The sequence below is a fragment of the Aedes aegypti genome, chromosome 3, assembly GCF_002204515.2.
Source record: "Aedes aegypti strain LVP_AGWG chromosome 3, AaegL5.0 Primary Assembly, whole genome shotgun sequence".
NCBI lineage: Eukaryota > Metazoa > Arthropoda > Insecta > Diptera > Culicidae > Aedes > Aedes aegypti.
Window position 1 is genome coordinate 219713136 of NC_035109.1, and position 18472 is coordinate 219731607.

An 18472-nucleotide genomic window follows, 5' to 3' on the forward strand; every position below is an offset into this window, starting at 1 on the left:
TTCCATCTAAAATTTGTAAGGAAATTTATCCAGTAATTCGTTGAGATTTTCTTAAGTAAAGGCTGGTTTGCTGATGACAAGAAAAGTAATCGTTTATCTCAATGCGTGGAAAATTTACTTCCAAATATGCTTAAGAAAATGACATTTTTTGATCGCTATATGCAGTTTTGAAGAAATGTCATTTCAAATAGGCCTCTCTGTAGGAAATCTCTTGACCCATTCAGTCAAAGGATTTCTTTACTATTCTTGAGCGAAACAGCATACTTAGCTACTTCTTGAAAGTTTTTTTTTCAGAAATTTTTCCAGGATAGTTTCTAGGGAAATGCCTAGGATTTTTTCTGGAAAATAAACCCGTGTGTTATTTTTTAAAGTAAGTCCTGGAATAACCTCTGTTAAAACTGGGATGAGTTTTAAAGTCACCTTTCATGAACAAGGTTCTCTGAAATAACTTCTGGGGAAGATCAGAAAGATTTCCTAAATAATTTGCCAAGATAATCGAAAAAAATTGAATATCGGGATAGTATTCCTCAGGATTTTGAAAAGAATTTTTTCGAAAAACAGACAGAATCTCTATAGAAATGTATGTAGGAATAATCGAAAGAAATATTGGGAAATTTTCTGTAGTATTAACTGGTGGGAATATTTGAACAAATTTTTGAAGAATGCATTGACATTTGATGAGAAACTTTTTTATAAATGCTTGGTAAAATTGGTTGTTTTAAGGACCCGTCAAGGAATTTTCGATCGAGGAAATTACTGGAGATAGTAGCTTTGGAGTTCTTATGGATTTCCTGGATCAAATTCTAGAGAAATTCTTTTAAGCATCCTTTGAAAAATCGCATGAAGAATTTCTGGGAGATTCGATGGAAAAATTTCTAGAAGTATTTCTCAAGAGATCCCTGTAGGAAATCCTGAAAGTATACTAAAAAAATCACTATGATAAATCCTACAGCTTTTCTTCGGGGAATCTAAGACGCAATTCTTGAAGAGTCTGTTAAACCTGTTATAGTCTCCGAAGGTTTCTTGGTGCCTGTACATTTTTTCATCAGGATTCAATACATGCAGAGTAAGGAAAAAGATTCTTTAGAGACTATTTTCGATTAAATAGATACTTTAGAGATCTTCCTTTAAAACACACACAGACTTTTTAGAGATTTGCAATAAAACAGAGACCGAGTCTCTAAAAAGAAACCTCATTCCAGTGCTGCCTTTGGCATTACTCATTAGATCAACTTTTGTTATCGTTCATTAAAAAATATGAATATCCTTTTTATATGTATCCTTTTTAAAAACTTTATTTAATAAAATAATATAACAAAAAATAGGCCAAATTGCTTGCCTTTGCAACCTGTGAGGTTACTAATTTCCTCATCTATTTCTAGATAATAAATGGATGAACAGCGAAAATTCTGTGAATTTGTTTTTTTTTTGTTTACATCGAAAGTGCAAAGCTGGCTAATCGCAAAAGTTTTCAGGAGAAACTAAACATGTTTGAAAAATGTTTCATCTTGCAGAAACTCCATTAAATACCTTATCGTATCTTACGACGTTGGTTGAGTTTTATGTATATTGGCGCGGTTCGCCACCGTCAGAACCACAACGATCCTGTTGTGAGCGAAAAGTGAGCTTTTTTCACCAGTGTTGTACAAAATACAACAGCGCGACGACTGAAGTGTTAAGTTAATTTTCAATCTTTCTGCTGAACTTGTTTATTTTATCGTGGGTAGGACAATTCTTTGACTGTCCTACCCAGGTGTTATCGTGCGTAGGACATGTCCTACCTGTCCTACCCACTTCCCGCGCCACTGCGTGCACAGATATTCATTCAGTCTTAAGGCCCAAGTAAAAATGGTGCAAAAGTCAAAACTGAAAAAGCAGTTTTCTCTTTTTAAATAGACAAATCAAAGAAAATAAAAACACACAGCTCTTTTATTTGCCAAATAAAAAGGCTGTGTGTTTTTATTTTCATCAATTTGTTGTTTTAAAAGGAGAAAACTGCTTTTTCAGTTCTGACTTTTGTGCCATTTTTTCTTGCACCTTAAGCCGTTGTATGGCACGCGCAATAAACCGTCGTAGTTCGAAAACCGATACAAAAGTGTTTCCCTCACCGAAAGCAGCCCAACCTAGTAGTCCTTTTCAGGACTGTTGTTAAGAAATCATATTCACAGTCTGAGCTATCGACACCCCAGGCATTCCTTCTGACGAAGGAATTGGCCAATCATCCCTGGCATTCCGAAGAGGAATTCGCCACCCAGCAGGGATCCTCCATCCGGAAGGATTGCCCTCGTCAACTACTGTCCGTGATCGGACAAATGCTACGGTAAATTCTCAAATTTTTCGACTGGAATTTAGCAAATTGTCGAACAGATTTTCCTAGAAATTCTTCCAAAAGTTTTGTTGTTTGTGTTACTCTAGAAATCTATTATAAATAAGAAATACTTTGCAAAAATAAATGAAGTGATTTGTAGAGAATGTGACGATATATGGGATGGTTCACAAATTATGTCACGCTAAATTTCAAAATTTTGGACCCCCCCCCCTTTGTCACATTTTTTGTATGAGTCCTCCAAAAATTTTGTAAGGTTTGTCACGCTTGGCTTGACCCCCCCCCTCTTGGAGCGTGACGTAATTTGTGCATGACCCCTATCTAAGAAATTAATTGATGAATGCCTAGAGTAGTTTTTGAAACAATAATGGAGACTGGATAGATTTCCACAAGTTATTTATGAAAGAAATCTAGGACGGCAAAATTTCTGTGGTAATTTCTAGAATTTGAAACAAATGTCTGATGGAATTTCTGGAGATTTTTTTTTATTTTTGAAGGAGTTATTTTTTTTCTTAAACCTGTCAAAAAACTTCCTTAGAAATATCCTCAGAAGAAATAGCGAAAGAAAAAAATCCCTAAAAACAATTGGATGCAACTCTGGTATTTATTTTTTTTTTCGAAAGAATCGTTAGACGAAATCCCAGGAAAAATATTTTAACATCCGGAATTTTTAAAATATTTTCACGGACGAGTGCTTGAAATAACAGCTGAAAGTATTCCGCCCAAGAAATGTTGTAGCTAATAAGGAATGTCAACTGTACAGGGAAGTTCCGAAGAAATTTTATAATATTTTGTTCTACTCTGGAATACGAAGAAGCACCCTTTTAATGAATGTTAGAGAAAGGAAAGCTTGGAGAATTTTAAGTGAAAAAAATGGAGTTAGATCTGCGGATAACGTCTCGAAGAAATTGTATTTCCCAACATTAATTTGAATCCAATTGAATCTTGCATAATTGTTGATTAATGAAATATCAAAATCATTCTCTAAAATGTCTTTAAATATTTTAAAGAATCGTTGGAAGATTTTTTTTGTAGGATTTCGTTAATATTTTTTGCTGAGAATTTCCGAGATATTTACGGAGAGACTTGTCAAATAATTCAGAGACGAAATTTTAGGATGAACCTCAAAGGCAAGGTTTGGAGAAATTGATGATTTCTATGAAGAATTTGCGGAAAAAAATCCTTGTTTGGTAACTCTGATGATACTCCTAGAATTTCTTGGATAAATCCTCAGTAATTCCAGAAATATATACACTAATTAATAGAGTAACGACTTGATGCTATTTAAAACCCACAATTGGAATTTATATGTAATAAATACGTAATTTAAAAAAAATCTTGATTGAATTAGAGATTTGTCTATGTAACCTGATCGAGATTCTATCTTTATTAAGGTGAATTTAAACATTTTTTAAATGATTTTCGCTAAGTTATCTCAGATGAGTACATCTACTCTACAGAAATACAACATGCTATGCAGCATCTTGCTTGAATGCAAGATGCATTATGTGGAACTAATTCTAAAACAATTTTCAAAAAACAACACAAATTTAGCGGTTTCTTTATAACTTATATATAACATTTCCATAATCAAGCAGCCATAGAATGCCATAGAGACCCAGGTTGCTTTTGCGTGCTAAATTGCCTACACCCCACACTAAATCGAGCAAAATTAATTAACGCATTCCCATAAATTTCGACCACTGAATAGGTAACGAGGGACAAAACCATGACCGCTATTGTTGGCATAAATTTTATTCGCAAACATCCGTAGATTATTGGTCCAAGATTTCGGAGGAATTGAAACGCATGGCACAGCAAGTAGGTATGTAGGCACCATAAATCAGCGCAAAATTGTTTCGGTTACAATTACGGCTGTCGTACGCATGTCGTATATCCTAATTCGGAAGTGTTTCATTGAGGGTACGGCTATAAAATTTATTGACTTTAATCCATTGTAAACGGTGACAACCATTTGAGAGATCCTCCGCCACATGTCTGCCGGTTTCAATTTATGACTTTATCGGCAAAGTTTCAACCCTTTCCAGTCCAAACTATGAATAAAATATCAAATGTGCTGAGTCCCATCTGTGTCTGGCTCCAACTAAAATGGCAAGTGAGGGTTAAGCTCTAATTCGTGAAGATAGCCGTCACACTAAACCACACCACCAAGGTCAGTGCTTTTGTTTGTTAGACGATCGAATGCGGTGTGTGCTATCTTTATGGAAATGTGTGTTAAGTGCAGTTTCCTATACCTGGGGCCGGTTAATGGTCACCTTTTTCGAAATCCCCATTACAAAGTGGGTGGACGTGTGCCGGAGAGGATATGGACCGTCGTCATAGTTGATGTTGGTCGCACCAAAGTGGACACATTATTGCAATGAATTTTTAATTAAGCTTAGCTCACCGGATAAGGACCGGTTTGGGCGCCGGACCAGTTAGACAAGCGGACAAAATTTTTATCGTCATAAATTTCCGTTAATTGGATTAAGTTTAGATACGTTTACATCGTGTGGGAAAGGGTTATATGAATCGATTTATAAGTCTAATGCTATCACCTCCTTCGCCGCAGAGTGAGTTATCGATATGAAAGCGTGGAAGCGTCCTGGACTTGAACTCACCTGTAATGAGAAAAACGGAAAAGAAATTGTTGTAAGTAAAACTATGATCATATTGATTTACGATTTTATGATTAATATGAAATTTTAACCTGCATTGAAATGCATATTACACATATACAAACAAGCTATCTTAGGTTTTGTGATGGCGTCCGTGAAATGTGATATCTGAGAAAATCAGCAACATTTTGCCCAGTGAAGACAAACTCGTTAAAGATAGCATTTAAGAGTAGAAATGACATTACGTCCTCAATGGGACAGAGCCTGATTCTCAGCTTAGTGTTCAATGAGCAGTTCCACAGTAATTAATAAGTTAGGTTCTTTACCAAAGTTGCCATTTTCGCATTCGTATATCGTGTGGCAGGTACGATGATACTCTATGCCCAGGAAAGTCAAGGAAATTTCCATTACGAAAAATGCTGGACCGACCGGCAATCGAACCACACACCTTCAGCATGGTTTTGCTTTGAAGCCGACAGAGACTCGACTAGGGAAGGAATGATGCAACATTTTGCAACTGTTTTTACTTATTTTCAACAAAGGTCACATATCACAACGAAATTACTCCTTTCATACAGTACCAGCTTGCCTTCTTAATTCGAAAAATGCCCTCCTACATGAAGAAAAGCGACAAGAAATCCTCGCCGCGAACGATACAAATCTTTCCAACGATATAGCAAAGCAAAAGAACAAACTTGCAAAAGACCTCGACCGTAATAAGTTGAAATTTCGATAGAGATTGACTGCGCAAAGTCGAATAATTTGTTTGATCAATTACAAGCTCGGGTAATTTGCATGTTGCATAACTCGGCTGGGTTGCCGCCGACACCAGGCGTTCTCTTTGACTCCGTGGATTCATTACAAACAGTGACTTGTGTGGTGGCGATCTGCTCGAAACTCGGGCCTTGTAGAAAGCCACGCAGATGGGCCAACTTGCAACCCGTTTGTCTAGGTAAGACTAGTTTTCTTACTCATCGCTGGTTGTGAAATTTGTTTATTACCAAGGATGGCAATTTTCTACTTGAAAGCGATCAATTTTCAGCTATCGCTCATTGACGGTAATAGAAAAACTTGAAATCGCCAGTCTCTGTCATCCCAAAGTGATGTAAATGAAGAAGTCAAACAAAGGTGTTACTCCGACCGGCATGAAATCATTTGTCGTATGATGAATATTCATTAGACGATTGATATTGCCCATAATTCATATGTCTGACTCTTTCAATGTTTTTCAAGGCGCACAGTGAAAATGCGTCTGCATCTCGCACAAAAAACCGACACCCAGATGTCAACGCGTGCCGTAGTAGAATGGATGTTAGGGGTTCCCAATTTTTAGAACCAGCGTTTAAATTGTTGTGTATTTTCTATAGGGTTTCATTCTATATCGTCACAAGCGCAATTATCTTCTACCTTCTATCTCTTATCTTCTATCTTCTATCCTCTATCCTCTATATTCTATATTCTATCTTCCTTCTTCTATTTTCTATCTTCTAATACAGTTGGAGCCAACTGTTCACATCATCGACCACAATGCATCGTAAACGATCCCGGTGCATAATAAACATCAGAATTTGCAACCCACAGTCCGTCACTTCACGTCATTAGATTATTTCTGCTGAGGTCTGGATAAATGCAACGGCTACCTACTTGCTTGCTTGGTAACATTTTTTTTTTTATCATAACGTCGCGTCGTTTCAGTCGTCGGTTGTTGATCGGTTCAGTACCCACAGAACCCGGACAGGAATTGAACTACACGCAAAACTCAGCTCATTTGTTCAGCTTGGGCGAGGAAAAATATACAAATGGAGAAAAATAGCATTTTGATGCAAGTGTCGGCGGTGCGGAATATGAATTATGCAAACGGTTGCGAGGAAAAAGAACACTTTGCTGCGGAAGATTGGGATGGTTGAATGTATCATGCATAGATATACAATTGGTTTACTAATACCATAGAAGTTCTAGAACATAGATTATCCAATAACTTCTAGTCAAAGATAAGCAATTAGGACGGAATTAAAAGTTACAAGTTAATAGTAGCAGGCATAGCAGAATTTGCTCTCATTTGAGTATGAAGCCCGATCAAAGCAAGCAAAGAAAAGCATCGTATCTGTTGCGGTCCACGATCGTCATTGTATCGCAAGGTGTAACAAGTCTGACAAGCAGTGAGCGAGATCCCCAAAGAGAGAGCGATGATAAAATCCATTTTTCTCGCTTGTTTACCGTTGGGGATAGGTGTTTTTCTTTACTGGCACAATAAACAATCTACGAACTTCCAATAGCAATAGTGTCCCCCAGGTTTGGAGCATGTTTAGAGGGGTTTTATCATGCACTACTGTCCCCCCTATCTGATCAAAGTTGTAGCAGTATACGATAAACAGTCTCTCATAATGTGCAGCATGTTATGATAGTTACAGAGAGCGATACGTGAGAGATTCGCTCAATTTTCTCAGGATTCAATCCCTGAATAGTAGTGTTTGTTTTTTTTACAGTAGGGTACAAAAAAGCTGGCCTGTTGTGTGTTGGCACAGTGTGGGACTCATGTTAGGCGTGCTTAACCACTAAAAAACTTTCCCTACTGCTCCTGTGCCTCTATCTCCCCCGGAGCTACGTCACGCAACTTCATCGGGGGAGGGCTGTGCTCATGCACTTCGTCAGTCTCAGCCTCTAGCTGTTCTGCTAGTTCGCTGTTGGAGCTTAATGTCGTCAAAAACGCTGCTCACTACGACATTTTTACGGTGTCTCTACGATCTCGCCGGTGCTTTGGAAAGCTGTGCGACGACGCATACTTCCCTTGGGCTGGCCTCGCGTCAGAGCCCTGTTGAACTTCTACTAGACGCTAAAGTGCATTTCGTTGCTCTACGACGACTTGTTCTCCGCTGATTCTGCTCGAGCTCTCCTGGTTGACCGACGATGGTTCAGCGATTCCGGTTGGAGGATGGCTTCCAGTTCACTGGCACTCCAACGACTCAAATCGGTGATACGCTACGTACTACTCAGAGTAGTCCCCGGCGGTGGATCTATCCTACTCCAACACGACGTTGTTCGGCCAAGTGCTAAGGTCGGTTCTGCAATACCAGTTGAAGGATGACTTACGATTTCAGGCGCCCCGACGATTTACCGATACTATGCTACGCCTGCTCTTCTCGGTCTAGTCCCCAACGGGCGATCTAGCCTACTCCGATCGCGACCCGGAGCTCTCTGGTCTTCACGCCATCTCTTTTACAGCAACGACATTATCCCTTGTTCACCGCATTCCAAGTGCTTTCATGCTGGCACATGTTCTGCACTATGTTGTCCGGATTTAGGACGCTTGCGGTTTCTGACTTCATCTCGCTTCGTGTATCCCTGAATCAAGGGCAGTCGAATATAACATGCTCCATGGTCTCCTCGATATTTGGACAGACTGGAAAATGTGGAGACTCTGCGTGTCCGGATCTGTGAAGATATTTCCGGAAGTTTTCTAGTCGTCAACACCGACACGTTAGGAATGAGTCTGTGGGTCCACCTTCTCCGAGTTATTCCACTCCTGCTGCCACCTTGGCAATTGTATCCAATTTGATGGTGTACCCCACATATCTTGCGTCCCTTTACTGGTTGCATGCTATGTCCTCAGCCAGAGTGATGCAGACGGGGATTTTTTTTTATAGATTTCTCGCACTTCTAGCAACAGCTAGAAACATTCACCATCCACGGCTGTCTTGGCGCCGATTGGGATTTGGCTCTGTGGTTCTCATTCGTATGTCTTCTATAACTACTCCGGCTCGCTTGAGTTGTTGTGAAAGAGGAAAACAGGGGAAAAAACTCAATCACACCACATATAATCGGCTTTTGGAAAGAAGCCTATGTGTCCCCCGGAACTACCTCATGGTATTACTTCGGGAAACGGGGGCATCAAATTTTTAACGCCGCCATACTTTAAGCTTCCTGCTTCTGTTTCTACGTAGGGAGTTGTACAAAGATGATGAAAGATATATCCACAGATCTTCACATATGCTTCAGACAGATCTTCCCAGAGATTTCTACAAAAGTCTTTACAGCGGTCTCCAGAGAGGTATCATACAATTCTCCACGAAGAGGTCTTCGCAGACGTCTCAACAGAATCTTGTGTATCAGAATGTCACAAACCTTATCGTACCATCGTGAACCTTTCAGACCTTCGTGGAAAATTGCATACCTTCATGGGCGTTCTGTTTTTTGTGGATCTTCGTATCTTCGTTCTACTTATTGGAATTAACGTCCCCACTGGGACAAAGCCGGCTACTCAGCTTAGTGTTCATATGAGCACTTCCACAGTTATTAACTGAGAGCTTTCTTTGCCTAAATTGCCATTTTCGCATTTGTATATCGTGTATGCCCAGGGAAGTCAAGGAAATTTCCATTACGAAAAAATTCTGGACCGACCGGGAATTGAACCCAGACACCGTCAGCATGGCTTTGCTTTGTAGCCGCGGACTCTACATAACTACTCGGCTAAGGAAGGCCCCATCGTATATTCATTGAACAACGCAGATTATTCATGCAAAATTTTACAGACCTTCATACGTTGGACTCTGGAATACCACGAATACTGGAAGAGGACCTAGTAATCCAAGTCGTGCATGGCAACTGGAGAAGTACTGAAGTCAACGAAGAACGAGGTGGGTACAGACCTTCGTAGTTTTTGGTGGACCTTCTCGGACTTTCATACATTTTCGCAGACCTGAGGATCTTCACGAAATATCTATACAAACTTACTTTTTTTTTGTTTGATCATACTTACTTGTATAGATCACATGCTATGCATGTTGATCCCAAAGCCTATACTGAATTGATCCCTAGGAGGTCCTAGAACCTATGTACAACTCAACAGAATATTCCTTGTTTTTTGTTCGAAAGATCTAGGGTCTGTTTTATATTGTAAAACAATCAATAGATCCCCTTTTCGTACTCAAATGAACGCTAGAAGATCTGAAGGACATTTCTTGAAAATTTTGGAAATTTATAAATTAACCCGTAAGCCAATATTTTTTTTAAGAAATTTTGATTCACTATTTGTTGTAGTTTCATGAGTTATATTTAATCATATATTTGAACCAAATTAGAGGGATCAGGGAGGGTAAAACTCAAACTTCCTCTTAGCACTCTTCTATTATTTGGAAACAAAATATTTTCGTACAAAAAGTGAATAGACTGGGGATTTATAGTAAGTAACAATAACTCAGGGGATTGAGAAATGTATATTTAACATGGATTGATGCTAAGGCGTTCTGAACATCCAGAACTTTTAACCCTCATCTACGTAAGTTCAAGAAGATTTAAAGCATGTAATTGCTACACTCAGTGATTAGCAGTACTTACAGTATCTTAACATACGTCTCATCTACATGAGACGAATATTGGAGGTCATACAAATCGTGATCTACAGGCCCTACTTCAGTCTATACAAATCTATACAAATATTCTTTCGTCCACATGGAGTCTAAAATGACATACGCTTATTCAAGGAAATAATAACAAAAAAGTTCCTACCCTAAAAGTTCTAATTTGGAAATGCTTGTTCTGGAGTATGCATAGTTTTGTATTCTAATGAACAATGTCAATATAAATTTTACTGAACACAAAACAAGAAATTTAGTTTTACCGTGATGCTATTCTAGAATGGTGATAAATAAAGGTGGAAATGTTCACATCTTCAAGAACCTCATGAGTGTAAACACAAAACAAGCATAAGAAACTTGCGAACAGACTTGTTGTGAGCACGTTCGCACCAACCTGCTCGGAAGAACATGCCAAAAGAAACAGTAAACCAGTTCGCGAACATTTACTCGTAAGTAATCGAACAAGATGTGGTTTATTAGAGATTTAACAGAAAAATCAGTTGTGTATCCATCAAAACGCCACTAAAGTACCAGTTTATAGTCAAAAACCCTTGAAAATCATAAATAGCCTTCTTCTCCTAAAATCTCCTAGAATCATATTGATTGTATTGAGTCTGCAATCAATACGAATTAACAACCTTAAATGCTTCTCACAGGTCCTAAACATCAAAACTGTGAATTTATATGGTGAAAATGTGTATTATCCGGACACAACTTTAATTTTCTTTTAAAATATGTAAAATATTTTGCCTAAGAAAATTGTTTCGTTTTGTCACGGTTCTGTTTTAATCAACTGAAAATTGTCGATAAAAACGGAACATATCTGTATCACAGAGAACAGACATGGAGGCTCGAACAAAATTTAATCAAAATCATGTGTAACGGTTCGAATCAACCATCAGCGCCGCCAACGCAGACAGCCCGACATACAAACTCGTTTCGACAACACAATGTCACTTCTTCTTCTTCTTTCTGGCGTTACGTCCCAACTGGGACAAAGCCTGCTTCTCAGATTAGTGTTCTTATGAGCACTTCCACAGTTATTAACTGAGAGCTTTCTATGCAAAAGTTGCCGTTTTCGCATTCGTATATCGTGTGGCAGGTACGATTATACTCTATGCCCAGGGAAGTCAAGAAAATTTCCATTACGAAAAGATCCTGGACCGACCGGGAATTGAACCCAGACACCTTCAGCATGGCTTTGCTTTGTAGCCGCGGACTCTAACCACTCGACTAAGGAAGGCCCCTAATAGAAAGATACTCTATGCCCTGGGAATCGAGAAAATTTCCTTTACGAAAAGATCCTCGACCAGCGGGATTCGAACCCACGACCCTCAGCTTGGTCATGCTGAATAGCTGCGCGTTTACCGCTACGGCTATCTGGGCCCCTATGTCACACAATGTCACTAGTGAACGTTAAAATGCATTAGCACACAAAGCAACGCTAGCATCAAGTGGCAATTTTTGATATCGACACTAGCGCCAAAGAGTAAAAAGCGGCAAATTTGTAGCGTTCTCAATCTGACGACAGCGCCGCGTAACAGGAGCATAACGACATACTTTGAAATGACCAGTACAAACCTTACACACGATGGCTAGTAAAGATGAACGTCTGTCCTCTGTGTCTGTATTTCAAATCTCACAACCAGAGGCGTGCGCATCGTTTTGCTTCGTGTTTCCACACTACCGCCATCTACAGGTCTTGTTGCACTAAACAGTATTTCGCAGAAATTTCTTCTAAGTAATACGTCTGTTTGCCTGTGAGGAAAACATCTATTTTCTATGCGCTATTTGTAGGGCCAACCACGTGGGAATGTTTCCTTCTGCTTTTTCTTTTTGAAGTTGCATCCCAAATGGGATACCGTCTGCTTACCAGCTATATATTTTATGAGCATTGCCACAGTTAATAACTGAAAGCTTTCTTTGTCAATTGATCTTTTTTGGATGTTTATATCGTGGGGCACGCGAAAAGATATACGATTTTCAACCCGAGAATATCCTCGACCAGCGGGATTCATACTTACGACTCTAAGCTTGGTCTTGCTAAATAGCTACACATTTACAACTGCGGCTATCTGGGCCCTACTGTGGGCCGTTTACTATACCCGTAATTTTGTTGGTAGAATCTAACAGATTTAATTCTTCGATTAATGTTTAATTAATGATAGTAATGATTTGTTATCATATCCATCACCAAGTGAATTTAAATCACGCTCATTAACACTCTAATTTTGTTCATATTCACGCTAGGGGAGGAAACCGTTTGAACGTTGACAATGCTGCCTTTGCCTATGTTCCTACTGGTACACATAACGTAATAAATGCGGAGATTATTATATTGGCTTTATAGAAGCCTGAAGTTATTAAGAATAGCTTAAAAAGTCCTTTATATAGGTTACACAACAGATAATTTATGTTCAATGTCAGTACTGCATGACAACATGTCAACATGCATACATTTCAAGATTCTATATTTTTCGCACCCAACACTTTCTCCAAGAGTAACAACCCTGCCTGTAATTACCGTGTAGGTACAGCAAACTTTCCGCTACTTTCTCATCACGTTTTTTTGTCAAACAACTCTCAATGATTGTGTACTTTTACTTTGTAGCAACCCGTCTCCACCCAATAGCTATTGTTTTATGCGCGACAATTTTAATGACTGTGACCAACACATAAGTACCTTATCTCTCAACAGATTATTTGAGTTAATTGACTAAATCTATTGTTTTTTTCATAGCGATTGGCTCCACATTATGTGGATCAATTTAGGTTAACGTCAACTCAGCAAATCTGTTTCATTAAAGTATCAATTAGCTAGTAGGATTTTAATCATTTCTGCATAGAGCGCCCTATTATGCATACGACCACTCTTGTCTCAAAGAGTCCCGTCACAAGACTACATGGCGAAAGAGAAAATGACAGTAAAACTGTGATGTTTTTATATAATTTGCATACCCGTCATAAACATAATACCCGTTGGTGTGCAGATTCTCCACCTTCCTGATACTCGTAGAGGGTGCGAGATGAACGAATCAAAATGAATGAACAAGCAATTTTAAGAAACCACAACCGGCAGCAAAAGTGCATTCCGAAACATATGATATGGTTGTTAAATTTAATTTTACGGTCTTTTTCACTGGTTTTTATCCAACCGGTCATTAATGTTATTTTTTCGTGTCTTTTTCCCCTCTCGTCGTGTCGTCGTTAGTAGATGCAGGTTAGTGATTCGTCTCAGGCTGCACGTAACCGCAACACTTTGGACGAGGTGAGAAACAGAAATTGCAAATAATGGCTTGGTGCCTACACGATAGACCAATGTTGCACCGATTCACCCACCAAGTGAGAACTGGGACGAGAGCAGCTAATTTCAAGCAATTTTACCAAATGGGTATGGTTTTTGAGTAACTCTGGGTTCGTGTATTTAAATATGCCTTTTTCGACGAAGGTCAGCGCCAACCTTAATTAGAACCCATCACGCAGAACATACATTTGACACGAAACGTCAAACACGTCAGATGAGAGGAACTTATCGCCAAACCTCATCTGAAATTAGCTAACCGGGGCTTATCCAATTGTCGAAGAACCGCGTGTAGTAACTTGCAAATGACAATCTGCTCATCTAATGAATTTTTTTCCCACGGAATTTCACACTTTGTATGATTGCGCCAGCCAGCAGACAACATGGTCAATTCGTCTCTGCGGTAGATGCTTAACGTTGCATGACGGTCAAACGGGTGACGACCACCGCAATCGCCGTCATCGTGATTTGAGGAATGTTTGAATAGATGCCAGGTTCGGTGCTCGAAGTTGATTTGGCCGACCGCCGGTCGAATGTAAATAATACACTGACTGTCACAAAGCCGGCTCAAGGGCTATGATTGAAAGCGATCCGCACTGAAACGTGCTGTTCTGGCGAATTAGCAGAGGTCATCGATGTGGTAGCTGCTAGTAAGCTATTTCCTGTGATAATTAGATACAGTCAACTCTCCCAAGGTATCGAGTTACAGAACACAAAATCAGTGCAACTGCGATTCAAGGGACCATCGAGGTAGCCATGAAAACCAACTTTTACTATGGTTCTCTAACTCGATATCGAGATATGGAACATCGAGTAAGGGAGAGATGACTGTATCTGACTTTGCAGAACCTTTTTTCCAACAATTCATATCTGATAGAACACCACAAACATGATTTTTGAAACGAAGAATTCGCATTTTTTTTAGCTTTCCAAAATGTTAAGACGATCTTTCAGAACCTGTGTCAAGTTCGGCAATAATACTTTCAGAACCGCGAGCTGGTTTACGACACGAATCAGGAACTGATGTGAGCCAGAATCAACGGGAGTTTCACATGAATCTGTACTTAGTACACAAGGTACATATACAAGGGAGGAATCTGAAACCAGACCCCTGAGAAGGTAACTGAGGGAATGTGGGGATGCCGCACCAACGACGACCCACTAAAACCAGCCTATGCACTGTATGATGAGGTGTATAAAATGCACAGACATTACCCTTGGCCTCAAACTCTTTTCTCCCCGGAGCCACCTTACGGTATTTCTTTAGAGAGGGGCCAGTGCATATTGCACTTGACACATATATCAGAGAGAGCAGTTTACTGGAGGCATTATCAAGGCTAAACATAGATGTTGCCAACGATGGTACCACCAGCACATACCGTCGGGATGGCCGAGAGTCAATTATTGATGTAACCTTCTGTAGCCCTGGGCTGTCAGGAAGGTAACCATCAAGTTCTTCGGTACAATATTGGTAGTGGACGGCAGTTGGAAGCGCGTGCGACTCAATCAAAGGAGCAGAGTCGGAAAACGTCGCAGTTTGAAAAGGATGTGTTCGTTAAGGCGTTGATGCTGGAGCGCAATGCTCAGCACTTTACTGCGAATGAGTTGACAGCGACATTAGTACGAGCGTGCGATGCAACCATGCCGAGGAACGGTAAACCGAGACATTGTCGCCGCCCAGCCTACTGGTGGAACTCGACGATTGCCGATCTGCGTGCAAGCTGCTTTCGGGCTAGGAGAAGGATGCAGAGAGCCCGCAACGACGCTGAAAGAGCAGATCGAAGACCAGCGTACAAGGCAGAAAAACCGCTCTCAACAGAGAAATTAGGCTTAGCAAGAAAGCCTATCTGGATGAGCTCTGTCACAACGCCAATTCAAACCCGTGGGGTGACGCCTACAGAGTTGCAATGGCGAAATTGTGGGGCACAGCTGTATCACCCGATAAGTGTTCGGAGAAGCTGAAGACCATCATTAAAGCGCTATTCCCGCGGCCGACGAGCTGGCCGTCCACAGCATACGGAGCTCAGGATGACGAAGAAGAAGAAGAAGAAGCCCAGGTAACGAACGATGAACTGATCGCGGTGGCGAAAGCTTCAAAAACCAGGATGGCTCGGGGACCAGACGGTAGATCTGAAAGCAGCAATCCAAGAAAACCCGGATATGTTCAGGGTCGTGGTGCAAAAATGTATCGATGAGGGTAACTTCTCCGACATTTGGAAGCGGTAAAAGCTGGTGCTGCTCGCGAAACCAGGCAAGCCTCGTGGAGATCCTTCAGCATATAGACTGATACGTCTGCTGGACACAGTTGGTCGTGGATGCTATGGAGACGGCGCGGAAGCAAAAGAGGAGAGGTAATCGGTACTGCGAAGTGGTCACTCTCTGGACGTAAAAAATGCCTTCAACAGTGCCAGTCGGGCTGCGATCGCCGAATCACTGCCAAGACAACAGGCGCTGGGAAAAGGTGCACAACAATCACGGCGGGCGTTCCTCAGGGTTCTATTCTTGGTCTGACCTTCTGGAACGCTATATATGACGGAGTGTTGAAACTGAGCTATCCCCGAGGTGTGAAGACCGTCGGCTTCGCAGATGACGTGGTGCTCGTAGTCATCGCGAATCACTAGAGGAAGTAGAGATACTTGCTACTGAGGCAGTAGACACCGTGGAAGAATGGATGCGAGGGAAGAATCCAACTAAGAATTCAGAGCCACAAACAAGCATGCATGTTTAATTATTGTTCAATAATGGTCATGACAGCTGAATAAAAATTTTGCTCTATAAAGAGCTGAGAAGGTGCTTTTTTAACACAATCTTAGGTCAATGTTCAATGTTATGCATTAGAATGAACAAAAGTTGACTCGCCACTTATAAAACGTTTCCATGGATTCTCATTCGACTAGTCAAGATTGTTTTACTAATGAGCTGAACAAGACATGTTTCCCCCAATTAAAAAGCCAATATTCCACTAAACAAATGTATATGTATAAAAAGATATTCAGAAGACGAACTAACGCTTCAGTATACAGTATGGCCCATAAAAAAATGCGAAAGTTTTTGAAGCCTGTTTTTGGATACATTCTAATGCATTTTTACCTATATTTGGATGTGTGTGTAATCTCTAGGCATCGACCTGTCAAGTGATGTAAACAAAACAGAGATATTTTGAAACAAACGTTTGTTAGATGTTCGCAAAGGAAGTAGTGACCAGTTTGCTCCTCGCGGGAAAATCGGTGAAACAAATTGCGGAGACTGTGGGTTGTCACTTGGCCACTGTTTACCGCATCAAACGTGCTCTCCATGATGGTACAAGCCCACGGAAGCCGGGAAGTGGGCGTCCGCGGTCGGCACGTTCTCTAAGGGTGATAAGATCAGTGAAGGAAAAGTTGAAGCGGAATCCAATAAGATCGATCCGAAAATTGGCTAAAGAAGCTGATATCTCGAAAACCACCATGCAGCGATTGGTCAAAGATGACTTGGATTCAAAGTCCAGGGCAAGAGTTAAACGTCACCTGGTAACGGATCGGATTAAAGCACTACGGCTGGAGCGTTCGAAGATTATATTGTCTGTTTTCAAGAAGAAACGTCCGATTGTCGTGTTCTCTGATGAGAAACTTTTTACCGTCGATCCGGTGTGCAACTCACGTACAAACAGGTTTATTTCGCCACAGAAGATGGAGGACGTCCCAGAGAACGTTAAATTCGCATTTACCACAAAACATCCAGCTGGAGTAATGGTGTTTGGAGCAGTCGCGTCGAATGGGTTGAAAATGCCTCCAGTTTTCATTAAAGCTGGTTTAAAAGTGAGCACCGAAGTCTACATGGACATTTTGAAGGAGAATGTGCTTCCATGGATGAAAGACAACTTCGGAGAACACGAACACGTTGTTTTTCAACAAGATGGAGCGCCATGTCATACTTCCAAAAGGACTCAAATGTGGCTGAAGGAAAATATGGAATTTTGGCCGAAGGATGTTTGGCCTCCTAGCAGTCCAGATTTGAATCCCCTGGATTATTCCATATGGGCGTATGTTCAAGCCAAAGCCTGTGAAAGGTCTCATCCCAGTGTTGAAGCTCTGAAGGCTTCCATCACGAAGGCATGGAACTCGATGTCTGCTTCTTACATACAGAAGGTATGCTCCCGTTTCCGCTCACGCCTGGAGAAAGTAATCGAACAAAACGGTGGACACATCGAATAATGTAATCTTGACATGTTCAATAAATGCATTTTCAAACTAAATACAAGATTTTACTTTTATTATGTATCAAAAAGATGAAGCAAAAGTGGAATACAGATTTTCGCATTTTTTTATGGGCCATACTGTATTATTAGAACAGTTGATCCAAAAGAGGCCAAAATGACGATTAACAGCAATAAATAAGCCTTGAAAAAGTGATCACACTATAGCTAAATTTCATAAAATGGACAAAATATCCGAAATTCATGTTGAGTTCCGAATGCATTTCAAAGCTTATAACTTATGCTTTCTCAAAACTTAATAAATAGTCGTTCAGAAAATAAACATGGTCAGCCTCCAGAAATGCAGGATTAATTTGAAAAACAAAAACAAACATTTGAGCTAAGTATTCCTAGTAGGAGCGAAGCACTGACAAACAAAGCGTGATTTTGACTTAATTGACGTAAAAGATCTGAAGACAACATTGTTTGTTTTTTGTATGTAGTTAATTTTAGATATCGTTTCCAGATCTGTTACAAATTATATCTATCAAGTAAATATCACTTTTTGCTATGGGATGGTACACAAATTATGTCACGCTAAATTCCAATTTTTTCGACCCCCCCCCCCTTTGTCACACTTTTTGTATGAGTCCTCCGAAAATTTTGTAAGGCTTGTCACGCTTGGCTCGACCCCCTCCC

General features: G+C 40.3%; 1 protein-coding gene across 7 annotated transcripts in view; it reads right to left on the minus strand.

Annotated features, from left to right (window-relative positions):
- Positions 1-18472, minus strand: part of LOC5579847 (probable Ras GTPase-activating protein) — a 538326-nt gene that overhangs the window by 167681 nt on the left and 352173 nt on the right. For 4 of the 7 annotated variants that reach the window (XM_021854124.1, XM_021854122.1, XM_021854126.1 and 1 more), the window contains exon 3: positions 4885-4947. The exons of the other annotated variants lie outside the window; for them this stretch is intronic. In XM_021854124.1, coding sequence (XP_021709816.1) covers positions 4885-4947 — 63 coding nt within the window. The remainder of the gene's footprint in view (positions 1-4884; positions 4948-18472) is intronic. 7 annotated transcript variants of the gene reach the window in all.